Source organism: Helicoverpa armigera, chromosome 17, assembly GCF_030705265.1.
Source record: "Helicoverpa armigera isolate CAAS_96S chromosome 17, ASM3070526v1, whole genome shotgun sequence".
Taxonomy (NCBI): Eukaryota; Metazoa; Arthropoda; class Insecta; order Lepidoptera; family Noctuidae; genus Helicoverpa; species Helicoverpa armigera.
This window is the reverse complement of record NC_087136.1, coordinates 11,341,800-11,363,485: the sequence shown is the minus strand read 5'-3', so window position 1 is coordinate 11,363,485 and position 21,686 is coordinate 11,341,800. Positions and strand designations below refer to the sequence as shown.

The 21,686-nt window shown below is 34.9% G+C and overlaps 2 protein-coding genes across 2 annotated transcripts in view; both read right to left on the bottom strand.

The window, feature by feature from the left end:
• LOC135118052 (uncharacterized) overlaps positions 1–21,686 on the bottom strand; it is a 127,303-nt gene that overhangs the window by 9,791 nt on the left and 95,826 nt on the right. The window contains exon 4 of the mRNA XM_064038981.1: positions 1,579–2,030. Coding sequence (XP_063895051.1) covers positions 1,579–2,030 — 452 coding nt within the window. The remainder of the gene's footprint in view (positions 1–1,578; positions 2,031–21,686) is intronic.
• LOC110379559 (lachesin) overlaps positions 1–21,686 on the bottom strand; it is a 190,100-nt gene that overhangs the window by 163,883 nt on the left and 4,531 nt on the right. The gene's annotated exons all lie outside the window — the stretch shown is intronic.

The window sequence follows — 21,686 nt, the reverse complement described above, 5'->3', positions numbered from 1 at the left end:
TTATAAGATTTAAATAGGTTTACGAGTCTAATACTTAATGGAGAATCTACCTCTAATATATTTACGTTAAAATCTCCGCATATTATTTTACGTTTATTATTAGATTTCAATTTATTAAACAAGTCTTCTATAACTGACTCGAATATGTTGAAATCACCTGTGGGGGGGCGGTATACGCAAATTATAACATATCGCTCAAGTTCTACACAAGACAACTCGATAGTGCGCTCGACAGAAAGTTTGACCAGATCCTGTCGTTGTTTACATTTTAACTCGTTAGAAACTAATATTAAAGATCCACCTCGTATGGCATTCTTCCTTACAAACGCACTTTGTACAGTATATTTGCTATCGTTTAAAAACAATATTTCGGGTTCTTTTAACCAATGTTCAGTCAAACATAAGACATGAACATTAAAACCTTCCAAAAACAAACTTAACTCTAACTCCTTGCCAGATAAGCCCTGCATGTTTTGATGTACAAGATTCAAAACATTTGACTCACCTGTTGTCGTGCCTAATAGTTTAAACTAGTAGGCGTATCAATAGTAATGTTAGTAGTATTACTAACAATATTCGAAGATACATGACAAGTACCTGTGTCTATGTGTATATTATATGCTAAAAGATTAGCAATGTGTCGTCTACAGCTAGGTGGCAAATACATAGAATATTCAGTTAATTGAAATCTATTATCAAACTGATTAACATCAAAAATTGAAATAGAGTCAAGACGGTTAGTCCTATTGTACATTAACATATTAAGATTGAAAATGTGCCTATTCTGTTCCTCAGTCAAACTGTAAGAGTAAGGTAAGGCACCTATTATGAATTTACATTTATTTATTTCACTTAAATGTAGAACAAGACTAATGCAATCTATAATATCTTTTTTTGTAACATTAAAGCTATCTCCATAAAGCAATATTATAGTAGAGTATGGGATTAGCTTTGTCAATTTAATAGTGTTTATTAAGTGGCTAAAACTGGCACCAGGTAAACAATTATTAATGACATATTGTTGCGAACACTGATTAAATATACTACCTAATCCTTGACCAAATTTGTCAGAAAAAATGTATGTAACACTTTTATTTATAACTGTAATAGAATCAGAATCATGTGTGACAGCCACTTGAGTCACCTGTGGTGCCGGGGTAACAGACTGGGGCTCAGGTGTCGGGGAGCAAGTACAACTACAGGAAAGGTTATTTGTCAATGATTCATACCTCTCTGCATTGCACCTCACTATGTCTGCCAGCTCACAGGCCTCTTGCATGCGCTTACTCAAATCCTGTTGTGAAGCTTCATATTTGTGGAAAATATCCCTAAGACAAATTTCTTTAATATGAAGTTCCTCCTGTAAGCGCTGAATTTCAGTGTCATGAAATGACCTACATACGTCTAATTCTGATTGACAAAGTTCTAAATCACTTATTAAACTAATGTTCTTTTTCCTAAGGAAATTGTTTGATTTTTGATACACTTTTTGTTTTTTTAATGATTTTCTAATTTTACCTATTATTCTATTTAATTTTAAATACTTTTTAATTTTATTGTGTGATGTAAATGTTTTACTTTCCTGAGCTAAAGTATCATTGGTCAAGTCAATTGTTATCATTGGCTGATTACTACAAGAACCTGATGCACTACCAACAAGCTCATCGTACAGGCTGCAGGTGTTCGCAGACCGTTCACTGGACTTTGCAGACTCCAACTGTGTGATGGTGTTGTGGGCTCTGCATAGCTCATGTTCCAGCTCAGAGATCCTAGTTAAAGCCAGTTCATGTGTGTCGCTGCACTCTTGCATGTTTGACACTAGTCGATTAAGATGTTGATTTTGGTCGAGTATATCCATATGTTCTATATGCAATTCAGCTAACTGGTTCTTAAGTTCAGTGTTCTTGTCAACAATGACCTTAACTTCTACCTCGCTGTCATCCCGTTCTTGTAACAGCTGTTTGCACAGATCTTTGCTGGTTTCCAAGTCTTTCAGTGTAGCCCTCAACTTTTCCTCAAAGAATGCAGCTCTACGGGTTAACATGATGAAAAGTTAACCCTGAGGCACCCTGGAATGTGAGAAGAGATAGCTAAGTGAAAGAAGGAAGAGAGGTTAAAAGTAAAGTTAAGTTTAGAAACAAAAGACTGGAGGATTATTGTTTAATGAATTAATTCTTAATACAGAGTTAAAGATGCTGAAGCTAATTATAAGGAAAAGAGTACTCTGTATTGCTGGATTGTGAGCAAGTTAATTATGTTTTATGAAAAGAGAAAATAAAAATTAAAAAGTTGTTGAGGGTATTTTTTTTTTTCTAAATATCAGTTGAAAATGAATGTGTTTGTTAGTTGTTCAATAAATTCTATTTGAAATAAATTTTTGAAAATAAACTTTCACTGGATATGAAATATAGTCTTACAATGACCACAAGAAAACAGCTGATCTTGTTTAGTATCGGCAGTTAAACTTATAGGGCATATTTAGATAGCAGCTTGTATAAGATTTGGTCATTTAACGATGTGCAGGGTATACAAAATTGATAAATGAGGGGACTGGGTATCTAATACATAATAAATAAGCAAATACTCCCCGGGTTTTATGTTTGTCTCGAACACTTTCAAAATCCGTTCGTTGGGATGACAGCCAGTTTCTTTCAGATTGATTTCTATCGCTATTTTGCACCGAAATCACTCACAAACATTTATCCTTATATCTTATCACTAAATCTACTGAATCTAAGGTCAATTACAATAATTAAAGCACTAAAACTATTTAATTTTAAATAAAATCTAAGACATATGTTTTTGACAACCGGCCACCAGTGTTGCCATTTTTATATGAACAATCACTTCATTGAACAATCACGGTCAATGATAATGAAATAGTGACAACAAAGGAAATGAGACTGAGTTTACGACTATAACTAGCTAGCGAATCTTATTCTCTAATTGAATATTATGATATGATAATACGAAAGTATCTCAAAGTGTGAATACAGTGTAATATCCTGAGCTTCCTTCGCAAGACTTTGTGTGAGTTAGAGTGAGTTCAGACGGACAGTCACTTCGAGCAAAAGACTAATTTATTACTCGCCATCCATAACGCCTGTATTTCCTAAATGTAAAGTACTGCAAAGTGTGGCTTATACTATATCCGCCATTTTGTTACTGCAAGATAGTTTAGGGAACTATCTTACAGTTACAGTTAAAAAAAAACTTTGATTGTTATGGATTTTCAAGTGAGCTTTACAGAATCCGTATAATAGAGGATTGACTGTACTTATATTATAAACATTTTCACCTTTATACGTCTTGGCAAAGAATGTCATTGTTTCATAATAAGAATATACTTTATTATTATGTTGTTAACAGAAATAAAACCAATAATAACGAATCACACCTACTTCAGTAATGAAATGTCAACAGATCATCCAATAAGTAGGTACACTACAGTAATGCTTATGATCAAAATTGAATAAATAATGTTTTGTAAGTGACGCCTTTGTACCGAACCACTTGACAGGTTCAATAATATTGTCGATGTCAGAGGTCAAGGTCATAATAAAGTGAGTGGAAGATATTTTCCTTTCTTTAGGAATTGCTATAATCCGCCAGTTTCTTGTTAAACTAAGCTTTGATGTTTGAGACGTTTGTGACCTTTTCAATATCGTGATTTAAAACGGATTTATAGTTAGGGAAAATAATGAGAAGATATCAGGTGGAATTACAAAGAATTATGAATGGTTGGTAAAGGTTAATGAGAGGAAATTAGTATTACCTAATTCTGTACGGTATGAACCGAGAAAGAAATTATCTACGCCTACATGCAATAGACTAAAGGAAAGACTATCAAAAAAAAATATATTCAATCATTCATCTCCGTTACAAGGTGCCTTGTTCAGGCAGATTTTTTTAAAGGTTAAAGCTATCTTAAATAAGGCTTAAATATTAAGAAGAAGAACTTAAACACGATGAAATATTAAGAAGAAGAACTTAAACACGATGCTTTGTGTGATATCATAACAATTGTAGAATCAATTGTCATTCTTTAAACTTTATATAAAAAATACTTTTTTTTTAATTTTTCCTCATTAACTTTATTTCAGAAAAAAAAGAATTAAGTTGCTACCTACTAAGAATCTACTCAAAAACTCCCATCTAAAACTCCAAAAATAACTTTTATTCAAAATTCAGAAAATTCCTATGAAACTTACACATTTATTGTTATCCATGTATAAGTTGAAGTAATAATATTATCTCCATTTGAGTGACCGCTTGACTTGTGCTACTAACTTTACAGACAGTAAACAAAAGAAGATTTTAACACCGATTACTAATAAAACATTTTATTAGTCCACAGACGGAGAGAGAAATTAAAATAGTAAAGAATTTCACGTTGAGCCAATGTAACGTCATACAATCCTATGAATCGCAATAGAAAAACCATCAGAATGAACCTACTGAACTTTTCCTCGTATTGTGAACAAAATCTTGTAGGCAATAACACTCAAAGAACAATAAAGTATATTTTTACGAAGTCACTGGCTGTTATCGACGGGACGTTCCGTTTTTCATACGCGCCGTAACGTTCCGTTCCACGTTCAAGGACAAAACGCTAAACGTGTCCCGGATTTGTTTCATGAGGAAAACTTTGCATTTTTCTTCTAATCATGATAAAATACTGGAGATTAAAAGAAGTTTGTAGGCAGAAACCATTGAAATGATTAACTAAGTCTGATGGTTGATTAATTCGTTCCAAGAATTCGTGGGTATGAAGTTCAAAATGTCACTGTAGGTGTCCTAATGCTCTTAAATGCGAAAAGTTTTTATTCATTATGAATTATTTTTCATTATAATTAGATTTCTAAATGCTTATTATTATAGGTCAGTCAGTAGGTACTTTATTAGAATAAAAAACCTCACGCGGTGTCCATTATATCGGTACCTTTATCACGCATAAAACAAAAGAGATGTCACCACTCAACCTTTAAAGGTTAATGACCTGTAATCAATAATGGTGGTTCAAAGAATCGCTTACTAATAAACCAGAGGCTTTTAAATGACACACTTATATAAAGTATAGGTCATAGATAGTGATTATAAAGAGTTTATCAATGCAAAAAATATAGCTAGAATTAACATTTGATTTTAGTCTTTAACTTTTTACCCAACGGGGCACTTAACTAGAATACAAGTTTTTATGTCGGTCTGGAGAATTCAAAGTCATTTACATCAATAAGAAGTATCAATAAGTATTTTACTGATTGTTCATCATATACTGTTTTGCTCAGCAGTATCTTGGACGTCCACTATTCCACCACAGAGCTGATTACAGCTAATCCTCAGGGGTGCTCAGCCTCAAGGTAGCTCGACAGTTAAAAATTATGAGAGGACCTTACGTTCATGGCAATGGCCCCGTTTTCCTTAAGGGCCTGTTAACAACATACAGACATGTAAGCAGTTCTCGCTACATTGTGTTTCTCATGTTTATGTCTATCATTACGTGCCTCATTTTGTTATGAATGGGATGTGCGATTTCGGTCATTCTATTAATTCTCTTTTTCGTGATTCTATTCTCGGGAAGGTTTGGCTAGGTTGGGAGGAATGTATTTTTAGCTCACCTTCATTTTATCAGCCCTTTTAGACTCGAGAGTAAACCTATTTGGCATTCTTCTGGCGCAAACTTAAGTTGACTTTTCAGAGATTTTATTAGAAAATCTCACTTATTCGTAGGTTTTGAATATTATACTCGAAAGTTGCGCTCGTGACACACGACTCGATTCAATTTTCTTTTATTGAAAATATAACATTCTGCAAACATCTCTGTGACAACACAATACTATTGTTTTCCATTTACTTTTCAATCAGAATTCTAAGCAATTCTTTCACAAAAAAAACTAGACTGGCGAAATAGAATAAAAAATCGACCTCCACTACTCACCACTAACATTGTGACCTATAAAAAGTTTGTCCCAAAAAGGCGTGTCGTATAAAATGAAATAATTCTCCATCGCAATGCGGGCCCACTCACGTTAACATTGGGAACACCTGCCCCCATTACTTATAGTAGGGTCGCCATTGGTTATGTCGTCGTTTACTTGAATTTCTATTAGAAGACACTTAGCTTGTGCTATTTCAGGGTTATGCGTTCCTGGTAGATCCTTTCGGTTTTGTTCAAATAAAATATTATGTTCGCGGCTTAGTTGGTCCACAGCTGGGATTAGGGGTAATTTTGAAGATGAAAAAATATATCTTAACGCAGTTCACGTGAGGAAACTACATAGTATAAACATTATCCAAAAAATAATTTTATGAGAGCTATTCCTGTTATCATAAAGCTCTTTAGTTACAAAGTAAAGATATATAAAAGTATTATAATATGTTGGATATAAAAGTTGCAATAACTGCGACATCGGGCGCGCAGTCCACTGGACAAACAACATTAACTCGATCGACTGTTGACATTCGCACCCTTGTACCGGCCACGAGGGGGGACATTCTCATGCATTTATATTGTACAGAAAATATACTGCACTAATATAAAAATAATGAGTATTCTTGCTTCAATAAATCGTTGTGCCTAATAGTATATGGAAACGTTCTAAAACCTTTTATCCATTGGAGCCTATTCCAAAAACCCTATTAAATAGTTCAACTTATTGAACTATAAATATTCGTAAAAGGCCCGGCCGTTACTAAAATAAAACTTTAGTAGCCAAACTAATTAACTTCCAGTACTGAGAACATGGAAGACCAAAGTAACGAAATAGACTTGATTTAATAAGGCTTAGCACAATTTGTGCAGGCAACGAAGCACGCACAAACAAATTAATCCGCCACGGGCCGGACAGCAGCCGGACGAAGCCGGACATCACGGTGTCCCGGACAACCGGACGGCGCTTTGAAGCAGTTGCAGTGCTAATTTGCTCCTAAGCCGTCATTTCAGTGTGAATGCAGAGCTTATGTGGCGGCCGGCGTGCAAAGCCGGACACTACACGCATGCCCTCCTGACGGTTACTTTGCCAGCGAAACGGCGTGCTTTATGCAATATGCTGCTGAAGTAGTGTTTATGTATATCTCTATCACTTGGTTAATAATAACCAAGTATATGATAGTACAATTCATAAAATTACACACAATTGCTACAATTTATAAAATTAGTTTTTACTGAAAATGTGAATATTTTTAGCTGCATTACTGTTCTATAACCTAATCCGTTTAAATACTCCAAAACCCTGATAATCTCCCTTAAACCCTCTCTATCACAAACTCCATTCGGGACACATTTTTAATTCCTTCGTCCGACACTCCACAAATTCACATCTCCAAGAAAAACGAAACAAGAGTAAATTACTCGCAAAGGGAACTTACACAAGTATAAGTTTTCTCAAATAGAGTCGCCTCGTCTCGTGTCGAGCAAAATGAGGCGAGTAAATCTATCGCAGTGAGGTCCGAGGCGCCTCGGCCCGAGTAAACCGATTACTCGATGCACCCGGCTACACCGGGAGCTCGAATTAGCTTTTTGTATATCTTTCTTTCTTTGAAATAAAACTACTGAGCGAGGGTTAAATGTACGTGGACTATTTAGACGTTTTATCTTTCTTTGTGTAATATGTAGTTTAGAAAATAAAATGTATTTTAGTAAATGTTTTAATACCTAATGAAATATTTCATAACATTTCGAGCTCACAGACTCAGAGCTGCCAGCATCTATATGTTAGTTGCGTATAAACGAATTCCGGGAATAAGGCGATGTAATATCATAATGAGATAAGTTTAAATAGATTCGCAGCGTCACAGGCAGGTCCCGGGCGACGCTGCAGTATCGCGCGAGTGTGCGATGATTAATATTTAAGCGGTGTGCATACTTACTTGTACTTTACATACATAAATAATTATGAGTTTAAGAGATCGCTTATGCATGCATTGCCTTGTGGGGTGAATTATTATTTGGAGCGGTTACAAGGCAGTTCGGGTTAAACGTACGCGCTCAATATTATGTGTTCAAAAACGTTTTGTACGTAATTTAACTAGTTGCCTATGTTACAGCTATGTATAAACTATTCAAAGAAGTATAAATACAGTATGTTTGTATTATTATTTAGGGGATTTGGTTTCATCAAAAAGTTCTAAATAAATTTATGGAATTTCGAATACGTGCTATTTCTAAATAATTACGTAATATTTACCAAATTTTTACGCAAGTATTTTATGAACCTCCATTCTGGTCAATTTAAATACATAATTTACAGAAAAAAAAAACTTTATACCCAACTCTTGGTCTAAAACGCGTATCTTCTACCCAAGCCAAAGAAATTGGACTGGCGCGTACAGTCCCTACGTAGGTATGTACAGTCGAGCACAGTCGAAGTAAACACGGTGCTTACTTTATTTCTGCTAACCCTACTAATGAACACTTATTGCTTTATTCGATACCCACTGCTATTGCTGACCGTACCGTATATTGGGACCTGAGCTAATAAACTCAGAGGGTATATTAGCTTCTCTTTTTTTGCTAATGGACCTATTCTTGCCCTTAATATACGTAATAAATAAAATGGTTCTGAACCAGTGAAATTACTAATTAAAACGTGAGTCTTATAATAATTTTATTAATTTGTGAATACACCTGTAATGGCACAGTTGTTAAAGTTAGAGTATTATTCGTTAATTATTATTATGTTCGTAAAGTTTGTAGACATAGCGTCAGTTGTAAGTTGGATAACAGTTGGTGCAGTAAGTTATTATACTGCATTAATTTTTCTGTATCTACTGCAGTAATGCATACATTACTGGAATAGCTTATTTATTGCATCTCTTGAATACTCCCGGAATGGAATTGTTTACCTGATTAGAGATGATAAAAATTTAACAGAGAAAAATATTTTGCCTGGGTAAGTACTGCAAACGCCATCTAGTGGGCGCTGTTTGCAAATTATCGATAATTATCGATTATCTTAACGATATTACAAACTCTATCTTAACGATAGACATATTAGATTAGTCAACCAATGATAAAACCATAAAAATAAAAATGACAAAAAATACACAGCTTTAAGTTTTCAATTCTGCAATTTCTGCTATTATTTTATTTTGTAATATTTTGTCAATGTGGATTATTCATTGTTACTATTTACTCGAAGCTTTTCGTGTTTGTTACAAGTAAACAAAACAAACAAAGTCGCTTAAATTGTGTATAAAATCATCATTTAAAAAACTTTACAATTCTAGGAACTGTGAAACTGAATTTCATGCGAAAATATATAAATGGAAAAACATTTTTAAATAATGCTATTACAAAAATAAAAATATCTGTTTAAACTCTTACTTTTTATCAATATTTGATGACCTATTTGGTTTATAACCTTTATAAGTAATAAATAAAAGTAATGATAATGTCGGGTAATATTTTTAAGAGGTTTTAAAAAGCCTAGAATATAAGTTTACTTACATTGTTTTAAAAAGCCTTACCGCGTGACCCTATGTCTCACCTGATATTGTAATTCCTATATGTAGTCGTTTTTGAACGTACCTCTAGAGTCGATATGTTATAAGTAGATATGTACAATTACCATTCTCAATCGGCAATAAAAAGCCTCTGTTACCCAATTAAGCAATAATAAATTATAATTACTCGAATCTGTATTTAATTATAGGTCGGTTGATTCATTATTGACACCACCATTATTTATAGCCTTCACTGAACCGTCCCAGTTTATATTAATTGAGAGATGAGAGATATTTCCACAGCATCAATAACCATTCAATCGAGATAAAAGGTCAAAATAACACTCATTAATATAGAATTAGGTATTTTAAGACCTCTAAAAGTGTAATACTTTTTTTATTAAGCGTGAAACATGATAAATGAACAAATACGATTAAAAATTAATTTGATTTCGGAATACCCGTATTAACAATTTAATCTTTTTGCATATTACAGTGGTTAATTGTAATAATTATAGTTTTTAATAGCATTACGCGTAGTGGGCATCGCGTTATAATATTATTTGCATTGTAATCAATGCGATTGGTACCGCCATGCGAGCTAATTACTGCACATATTAATAACCTCTACCAGTTTATTGGCTAAAATGAAATAACTATTAAATTAAAACGTAACATTCTCAAATTGGTCCTTATTGACAAGAAATATTATATTATGTAACATAGAGGATAAAGTAAATTGTTAAATAAACTCATTTAACTATATAAGGTATGTGTGATGTGAAATCTAAAACAGAAACAAAATATTTCTTGCTCCCACTCAGCATTTCTTTTGTCAATAAATCGTTAAACACAAGACATGTAACGACATCTATTGACAGCAAGTAATACTAATATCGATCATTAATATTCATCGAGTCATTAATATTATTATTGCGGAACAGACTGACCATAAACAAATTATACATAACAAGTAATCATGGGTTTTTTTTGGAATGATCTATAAATAATCATCCATTACCTCTTTGACGATGAAATTAAAACTTTTTCTACGCGTACACTAACATACAATATACACAACGGAAAACTAAATGCATGGATGGTTCAGAATCTCAGCCATGCTCTGCTTGATAGCCACAGAATATCGCAAAGAGCCATCAATTTTGTTGAAGCTATCACCTCCACGCGTAAAGTCGGTTGCACAAAGGTGGGCGCGATGCGAATTTTTACACTACCAGCGTAAAAGGCCCTGTGAAGCGATACAAATTGCATGTAGTGTGAACCGGCTCTTTGTAAGCCGCATATTTTCCAGCTTTTTTATAGAAAACCCGCAATTCTGAGCAATTCTTCACAGACATGGTGTGAGATTGTGATTTGATTGGTTTCGTTTCACCTACACAATAGTTTTTTTCTTTGATACTCAATATTTTAGCTGGATTAAAAAAAATAGGTTTTATTTTATAAAATGATATTTATTTTATAAAATAATAAATATTTAATCTATCTCATCGTTAATGCCAGAAAAGGAAGAAAAGCTTTGTATTTTATTGATACGCGACAAAAACTTAATTCTGTATAAAAATGATCAGGAATTCGCGACACTTTAACCTTTAGAGGCCACCTACACAATATCACTAATACCTATTTAATTTGTGAGTAGGTACATATTAAAACATTCAAAACAAGCTAACAAGGTCAAGCACAGGGCTGATACGAAATATTACAGAAATATAATAACAAGTTACTGGTTATTGTTATTACCTTGACATTTTACATTTACCTAGCCATGTCATCTTGCCAGTAATTATTTGGATACTATTTAGCTTCGTTTTATTGGGCTATCATGGTGAAATATCACACAAAACAACTAAAAATAGGAATCATCTAATCAACTCACAGCGCTCAGCAATTTAGTTAAATGCCAACAAATATGCTTTTTATTTTTTACTTTACTTTGTTTTTCCCTTTTTTTGACAACCTTACCCAAAGGACATGACGTCCAGGGTGACAGATGTTTGTGACGTCACTCGGCTGTAAATAATGGCGTACCATCCCACCTTTCCATAGCATCTTTTGTTACATTAAAATGAAAAACATGAACCAACTGAAATCCAGAAATTCAAAGACCGTGACAAATTATATTAACTTAAAAAATACAAGCGTTGTTTTTGTTGACACACAAAACACCGGAATTACTCATTTCGTTCACAAAGAAATCTTGCGTGATCTAATAGGTATTGGCCACGGTTACCTGTAACAGTGACATCATTCAACAAAAAGTATTCGGGCTTCCCAAAGAGCAAGTCATTCGGCACACTTTCAATTTCGAGTTAACCGCAAACGAACTCGGTTTGAGTGAGCACCGCCTCTTGTGAGTACCAAACTTGTGACCTTTCGAGGTACATCACCGCCTAATCACAGTTACGACACAGTCAAATCGTCTCGACCACAAGTCGATTACACTTTAAAAACACATTTGTTTTACTTAATCGATTCCAACTGCGAGATACCTTGCACGTGAGTTGGTACATCCTTAAGAGGACGAATTGGAATTTTTGGCGCCAAGGATGTCAATTTTTCTCAGTAAATACAAAACGGATCAAAATACAACTTGGTTACCTGAAAGTTCATGATATAAACCTTATTTTGTTAGTTGTAGAAACATGATTAGGTAACTTTTATAACAGAGAAAAATATATCAAACATACCTCTTTTTAAAAAGAGATTCACATATTATGGGCAAACGGGACCGATTAAAGCCTCTTAACTTTTTTAGTAGTTGAGTATATACATACTCTTTAAAATTGTAGTAGGATTTTTTATCAAATTACACAAGGGAACAAAATAAGACTTTTTTTTTGTTGCATGAAATTTTATGACTTTTGTTTACTAATTCGAGGTCGCTGATTTCAAATCTACCCACATTTTTTTTCTAACAGCTTTAGTTTTTGAGATACAGCTATTGACCGTATTTTCGAACTAGTTACACTTAAATTTCATAAAACAGAGCATTTTATTTAAAAAGTATATAATTTTTACTATTTCTATTTTGCAAAATAACTGTAAAAATGATACTAACTATTTCTGTAATATTTGTGGTGAATATACATTTAAAGATTGTAGACTATGTGTGTCGGAGTTCTTGAAACGGGTGTACTTTGAGTTCTTTGGATTTTCTTTGAACACTTGCGACAGGTACCTACTGGGTGTCTAAAATGGTATGTAAAATATGCGTCGAGTCTTTAAGGTTATGAAAAAATAAGAAAAGACCCGATTTCAAGTAACAAACACCGATGATCTGGCGAGAACCCTCGAATCATTAGGTAGTTTTTCTGCGTGGTTGATATGAACGGTATTAACAAAAAAAAAAACCGTTCAAATTGATTTACCCTAACTTGTTATCTACCACTTTACCTTAATACAGGTGCTACCACCTTTGCACATCAAACTTTGGCTCATGAAACAATTTGTAGAAGCTCGGAACAAAAATGCTCAATACATATCTAAAAAGTCCCATTATTTGAGTATAGAGAAACTAAAAGCCGGAATTTCTGATGGTCCACAAATAAGATGATTGATGAAGGATGAGAAGTTTCATCATTACATAACCAATATCGAAAAAAATGCCTGAAACGAATTCGTTTGGATTGCACAAAATTTTCTATCAAACAAAAAGGATGAAAGCTTATCAAAAGCACTTTGAACAGATGTTGTCGCATTTCCAACAGCTTGGTTGTAATATGAGCATCAAGGTACACTTCCTCCTTAGCCATTTTGACCATTTCCCTGAAAATCTAGGTGATCTCAGTGAAGAACAAGGTGAACGGTTCCATCAAGATATTCGGACTATGGAAAAGCGGTCCCAGGGTCATTGGAATGCCAACATGATGGCGAACTACTGTTGCAGCATTAAAGACAGCCCTAGTGAACCGAATCAAGCTAGAAAATCTTATAAAAGAAAGTTTTTTGATGCTTAATTGTTGTTCTTCTGCTGTTTTTTGTTAATAAAATTGTGAAAATCACGTTTTGTTGATATCTCAAAAACTAAAGCTGATACAGAAATTCTGACTTCAGATCTTGAATTAGCAGCCCAAAAATATACAATTTTAGTCATAATATTTCATGCAACCAAAATGTTGTTCCCTTGTGTTATCATTTCTAAATAATAAAATTACAAAACCATTTTGTCGCTTACGACTTTTAGTTATAAGCTAGCGCGCGTATTGTTATCCTCGCCCCGCTCAGACGCTCCGACCCCTTTTGGCGCCTTAGATGCGCGTGCCGGTTATGGAATTATTGTTGACCACTTCCTCGCCTTATCGAAAAGTGGCAAGTTGTAGTGTTGTGTGTAAAAGTGTAACTTGTATCGACAATACTCATAAATAGTTAAAAATATACAAGGATTTTTATCTTATTCTCACTCAAACCTATTACTAAGTAATAATCAATCCAAAACTTGATGGTACGGAAAATATATCGTGGTATTTTGGTGGTATTTGAATAATAACCATGTTGGTAGGTATGAGACATATCAGGTCCAGTCGATAGATAATATGTAAATAATCACAATATTACGTCAATAAACCTCTTAGAAGCGACCTTTACGAACATTTTGCGAAATGTTATAAAAACAAGAAAGGCCGTACGGGGGATTGGAATGTTGATATGGGCTCGGACCTTCAGATTACATCCTAAGAACTTTGTTTGTAACATGTTTAATAGTGTCGTGAACTCAACGTAGATTCTGTACAGCGATAATCGATAGCGCATTGTTTCGATTTTATGCCATAATCAATTACACGGCTCGCGTGGCAGCCTCGCTGACCTTGCACAATTACATTGTTGTTATCTAATCATTGTAATGTCAATACCAAATTAATATTTACTTCCCCTGATTGTTGGTGTAGATTACAAAAATAATTGTAACAATGAGCTGTATAATGAGCTGTCAAAAGTTGCCTGACCAGACCACGGTCGTTTGGAACAACATTCGGGTACTAGGAAATATGTGACAGTTTGATTTGCATAGATAACATTGTATTACGACAATGTCAGAGCTGTTCTAGGTACTCTATCATATATTTGTGGATCTAGTCCTGGTGGGACACGTCACGGTGCGGCCCCGGTCCCCGGCGCACTAGGAATGCTTCGGCTTACCCTTGACACCTATTAGCTGGTATCATGAGTGTACACTTTATAAGAATGACAAGTGTTATTCATGTACTTCTCAGAATAATCAATGTTACTTTTTTCAAGTGTCAAACGTGCCTTCGTGTCGAGACCTTGACTCTGTGTCCGGGAGTTTATTTTATTCTATAGATGTTTGTATAAAAATAGAAATAACAAGATTCATCAGAGCAACTTTCAAACACGTGAATATAAAAGTTTTATGTGAACCAAAAATGAAGTTAGAGGACATAATTTGATGATCATGTGAGAGCCAAATGTCATTGTTATTAGTAGGTAAATTCAAGCGTACACTTTTCCTCGAAAGGGGATAATCCATTGGAATTATCTAACATAGCGATTATTCGGTATTAATAACTCTTATTTAAGTTATACATAATAATTGCTCCCTTAAACTTCAAACTTATATTGTTATACAAAGACTTAGGTAATTCTCAAAGCCGCCAGCCCTACACCGAATTAAGCGTTGGACCAATTCATCAAAATTAAACTATTCGTAGATTACATTATAATTGCCAATAAATATTTATCGGGTGGTTATTTATGGTTTTGCTATGAAGAAGCAGCGACCACTTGCCGGAGGATTAGGGTCAGGGGCCCGAGTTGTGATCAATATCAAGGTTGATATAACACTTATTAAAATTATTTGGATTGAGACATCTTAGGTTAAAAACACGTGACGTGGCACATTGCCATATTACTATAATAACACGCATCTTTGCTCATTGACATTTGCGGTTTGCATGCATGTTTAGGATTCATTCTTCGTGTTTTTGTCTTTACTTACTTATTGCGTAGCTTTTTACCAAGTACATACGGTAGGCTTACGAGAAAAGCGAAGAAACGTGTGAGAAGAAGCGTGTGTATTGTAAGTACAATACATGGACAAGACTGGATAAGATCTTTGGGCTCAAGTGGCTATAGGTACTATCGGTAAAAGTTTAGGGATCCAAGAGGAATTTATGGATAGTTAGGTACTTGTTAGCTGTGGTTTCAGGCAACAATAATATTATTACAGGAAATGTTATTATCATAAAAATTACAAAATTAATAGCCAATATCAAAAGCAACATTCCATGTAGAATTAATTCGACTATCTTGTACAAACAGCTGACCATTGTTTTCCTTTCACACCCAAATCAGCGCATCCCTGTCTCCGCCCCATTATGACACCATAACTATCCTTCACCCCCATCCCGTCCCCCTCCACCTCATCCTCGTCCATCACCACACACCGACAGATGCTGTTGAAAAATATTTGCGCCCCTTCAAAAGCAGGAGACACAAAAATAACTTTGTGAGTAAATAATACATCAAAGGGCTAAGTGATTGATGCAAGGGGTGTACTCGGGGATGGAACATCATTAATCTTGCCCCCACGAACTTTCCTACCATTGATAGCTTGTTTTGATCCAATACTTCGTGTCTTCGTATTGATTGTTATAAGTAATTGCATTCGGGTTAGCTTTTTGAGTTTTTATTTGTGTTCTTTTGAGTGTTGATTAGTTGTCATCTGTTTGTCTGGGCGCTGTCTGTGGCATTAGTTCATTCCATTGGTATAGCATACAAAGGCGCTTTTGCTGATGTATTTTAGCTACCATTAATGTAGATTTTCTTGTTATACAAGAAAATAATATAAAAACAAACGAACAGAACTAAAAAATAGCTAGCAATACTAAATAATATTTGACATATAAATCGAAAAGAAACACTGTCTCAACTTCTTCAAAGTAACCAATAATCTGAGGGCAATAAAAAATAACTTAGTCATTTCGAATAACTGAAGACAAACTCATCCTGTTTACATAGCACTTCCCCCTTTATTCGCCCAAAGAAATCCGCTAAGTATTCCAGCCAGTGTTTGTAAAACAAAATCGTGACGAATCAAAACGGGAACCGACATAGACAAAACAAATAAAGACGGCCGTACAATCCCAATAATTTATTTAGTGATCGCGATAAACTTATCGGCCGATCGATCCGGAGCGAACAAAGGCAATATTAGCCGACGATCCGGTGCTAAGCAAAAGATAAACAAATGAACATTACCACCCACGGGTAATGCCAATAAAACATTGTTTTAAGTGCTAAGGAATTTATACATCGTGTAAAATTTTCTTGGTGATGTTTTTGTGTGGCAGCGAACGTAAGAATACTAAGTGATATGTAGTGGCCGTACGGCGTCGCTGCGTCGACATCAAAGGAAACCATTTATCCCTGTAATGTCTCATTCCAATCGCGAAAATGTTCGAGCGAGACAGCGCTAGCTTTTTGTAGTGAAATATTTAGTGTGGCTCATTGTGGCGTTGTTTAGCGCTTTATTGTAGTGCTTGCGAACCACCATTAATGTCTATATCGCGCACACAAAGACGTTCCGCCGTGTACTCCAGAAATCACCGATTTGCTTTATTCTGTATCGCTATTTATAACAGCGATCGAGTGTTCACTTGTTTTCTATTGTAACACTTAAATAACGCACCATTATTACTGCTTGATTGATGATAATGATACACTGCTGCTATAAATCTGTTAAAAAGTTGAAATAATTTAAGCTGTTTATTGGTATGGTTCTCTTATAGTAGATGGAATAAAAAATAACTTATGGATTGTCTCTTAAATTGTGTTCTTGATTCAAGTAGTAGTATTAACGGCTTCATTTGAAGCTACTTCTGCTAATAACGCCTAGAGGCAATTTAATATGTAACGTTCTTAAATAATAGCAACTGAACATGTTACCAGTTGAATTTAATATAACACTAACTTTTATTTGACTTTAGGCTTTCTAACTGAAATAATGTTTTCACGTGAATTTCAAAATAACAATGTATTCATAACTAGAATTGTTTGACAGGCTTTGTAAGCCGTGGTTACAATGTTTGTCTCGTATCCGTGCGTTAATCATTTGTTTGACGTACGTTTTAATTCCAAAAAGCAAATTCTATTTTGAGCATCGAAGGAAGCCCTCCCCTGCAAACTGCGCCCATATTTATCGTTTGTCATTCGTCACCCACTTACAGAAATAGTGTAACAGCAGATATTCGAGCCACAAATCTTTTACCAGAACCAAACTATAAACATCTTCGAGCGAAATCAATAAATAGAAGTTAACGAAGTCGAGGCGTGATCTTGTCGTCCACAGGACGTCGCGCTAATACCACCAAATGTTCACACTCCTACGCATTTAAAGCCAAACAATTTTCACCCTTGGGTCCTTGAGATAAGTGGTGCGGTTAAATTTTCGGAGGAGCACACCTAAGTTGGTTTCCGAACCCCCTTTATGTTCCTCCGGGCGTAAATTGGGTTCGACTCGGACCTTTGTGCAAGCGAATTTATAAAATAATAAACTCGCCATGTATTATACGGTTGGTTCATAAACGGTTGATAGCGGATCAAAGGTGTGGGACAGGTAAACACGGATAATTTTGCTAGTTCGGGACCACTGTTTGCCCTTTAGATAACCTTGAGTTCAAATTCAATTTGTCAGAACCTTTTATTCTGACGAAACCAGTCCTGATATGAGACTGACATAAGATAGCTCGGGAATACTTTTCAATATTTCCGCTGTTCTTGGAATCTGAAATAGAGTACGGCCGACATTTTTCGTCAACTTTACTTTGTCAACCAAATACAACATTTCATCAAACACCGAGTATCTCATGCGTGCACGGTTCAAAGATAATACTATCATCCACACTTAATGTAGTTTCATTATCCACGAGAACAACTGCCTTTGATCCATTCAGAAGCATTAGTTTCGCGCAAATTAATTTACAAGTTATTTACTGTAAGAAGCTAAAGACTGTTATAATCTATTTAAAAGTAGCTGTATTACGGCTAGATTCCAAGAACCCAACAACTAGCTCCGCAGAATAAACAGCCAAGCTTCTGTTGTTTGCGATCAAACTGGAGTTAGATGGAATCAATATCTAGACTCAGTGTTTGCACTCAGAACAGAAATCTTATAGCACTCGGATTAACTTCAATTGTATTATATTCACTTTACTTAATAGATATCGATGAACACTGTGATAATATTCTTCAGTCCAATAAAGCATATGTAAGTTACGAGCACCAGGCAATATAGAGGTGATTTAAAGTTTGCATGCATCGATCTAGAAAAAATAAAATACCAGAAAAGATTTAGACTTTTCCAAGCAACAGTTACAATGCTTGCTAGCGAAACAAATCTCTGAATGTCCCATATACATTGCGCGCAACGTTCAGCCAAGGATAAAGGCAATAAATAGTAACTAGGCAATACATTAGGTTGTTTAGCGTCCATAGCTCGCCGGCGACCGGCTAATCCCGAAGATTGCGCCATCGACGCACCAATCTCGCTGTAAATTATTCGCTCACCGTTTGACAATGCATTGCGACTGGCCATGTGTTTTGTATAGAATCCAGTTACTCACTTGTTTTTTCAGCTATTTTGACGTGCAGTGAAGCTTGGAAAAATACTATCGCTATATATTTTTTTAACAAATCCATTCGGGATTTGTAAGCCAAAAAAATATATCTAACAGTCCAGTCCATACGCATGAATATTTTTTAGAGGACGTAATCATAATAAATGATAACTTTATACAGAGCCGCGAATCTACAAAACCAAAATGTATCTAATCTAATTCAAAATCGCCAATGACAATAAAACAGCAATTAAAGTTGGCAGGCAGTGATAGTGGAAGGCAGTGTCACGCTTCGTCATTTCGCTGGCGTCACGTCACGGCGGTGTTTGGTCACGCGACACGGCGCGACGTGTTTGCGCGTCGCCCACACGTCGCCGCGTCGACTGTCCGACGCACGCGGCTGAGCCCGCTGTATAAAACGCAAGGGATGTAACAGACAATGGTATGGAAGTGACGGTTATTTGTTTTATTCTATGCGGAGGGTTTTGTAGGTCTTGTTTATGGTGGATTTTATGTGTAAATGTAGCTGTTGTTTGTTGTCACTGTTTTGGAGTTGTATGTTGACGTAAAAGAAAATTTTATTCCTTTTTTTTCCTGTTATTAAATTATTTTATAATTTTGCAGTATAGGACTACATTGATACTTAAATAATTAAGAATAATCTTTTCCCGATAGGGTGTATACTTATGAGTTTCCGAAAATCTCGACTATCTCCTATAGTGTTAATCTTATTTATATCTCCGTAAGTAGTAGCCTATAATATAAACCATGTCTTGTTTGCATACATAGTGCCAACTGACCATAGCATAGTGTATAGATTCTATAGACTATACTATAGATAGATGCACCATCCGCGTTCATGCATTCACCAAGACGACAGATATCGCTTAATACTAAATCTACAACATCAAGTAAGTACTTGTAAAATGAATACCGAGAGAGCATTACAAAGTAATAGTTTCCAATCACAGGATTATAGTGACATTGGGATGTAATTCTTGGCTGAAGTGATTGATAGTGATCATTCGTTGGATTACTTCCCGGTCGCAGCGAATCATGAAGTAATCTGTATCGATGAGAACATATTATTGGATTGTGGAATTATATTGTGTAACGAATAAACATTTGATCTCCACTTGTATTTACGGATATATTGGAATTGTGTTGTATCTGACTGTTGCGGTCAAGAGTGAAATGTGAATATGGAAACACTTCCTAAAACTTCTGCAGTGCGAATCACGGTATAGGAATGCTGTATATGGCTATATATTTTTTATTGATACAAAGCTTTTATTATTATAGGTATTTCCACATAAGAAAAGATTATCACAATCGAAACAATATACTGCTTTAATTTTATAATTACGAGCGCCACGAAACATAGAGGTAAAAGTAAATTCACCAAGTTCACTTTTACTCTCACTTATGCGGAGAATAGACTAGCAGCGACATCTATCATCAGGAATCTAAACATAAACACCAACTATCGGATTATTATCGATCTTGTTATATTAAATATCGTTTCCGTCACCTCGTATCCTTGAACTTTGCAATTTACTTAAATAGCCATCACCTTAACCTTTAGCGCATCTGCTTTTTGCTAACATACATAACATTTTAAATGTCAATTTTGCTATTTATCCGCCTCGTCGTTAAGACCAAATCTTTAATAATTTTCGCTTTTTACCTGTAAGGCATACTTAAATAAGGAACTGAGCAATATGAAATGAAACCTGTATAGTTAATACCTAGGAGTCGATAACAACCAATTAAAAATTTGGAGATAGCATCTACTACCTACATAAAACAGTTATCTTAAACTTCAACGTATCCAAGAAAACTATAAAAAAGCCTCGCTATCGAATCAGATCTTTAGCCAGCAGTTCGGCAAGTACGTGAAATGGTCGGTAAGATCGGATCGGCTCCTAAATTGGACTTACAGTAAGACCAGGGTGCAATGGAGTGCGGTTTGTAAGTCCGTGGAGTTCTCTGAGCGACCCTCATTACTTCCTAAAGCCTAGCTTACAACAGACATAGCACTTGAAAATGTTTGCCACCAAAAAGTTTAACACTTACTTTGGATTTTTTTTAATTTTTGGAGGGAACTGCTTCTCGCACATGGACAGAAAGTAGCCTATATTTTGTTTTCAATCCAAATCAAGTTTCATCAAAATCCGTTCTGTATTTTTTGCGTGACACACATCCTCAAGATATGATAGATACCTACTAGCGTGATTTTATTACTCGCCAATAAATTACAGCGACTTTAATGTCTTCGAAAAGAGAAATATCAAATAAAATAATATACACTAAGTATTGTATAAAGGACATTGTCGTGATATCATTGTTATAAAAATATTTGTCCCCTCCAGTAAATCAGGCTTTAACCATATGTTCTAAGAATAATGTTCTACCATTTTCTCTTTTAGGACAAATCCTGTACTTAGGGTAACGGCGGGAACTTACAAAAACACAAATCGACGTACATCACTTTTATTCTGTGAATATGAAGAACAAAAGAGATAAGGGCAGGAGGATGATTATGATGAAGAACAAAAGGGCTTATAACACTATCTGTATAAAAATATCTTGCAGCTTTTCAAAGTACATAAAGTAAAGCTCTTTTTCTCACCTTTTCTAGATATTGCA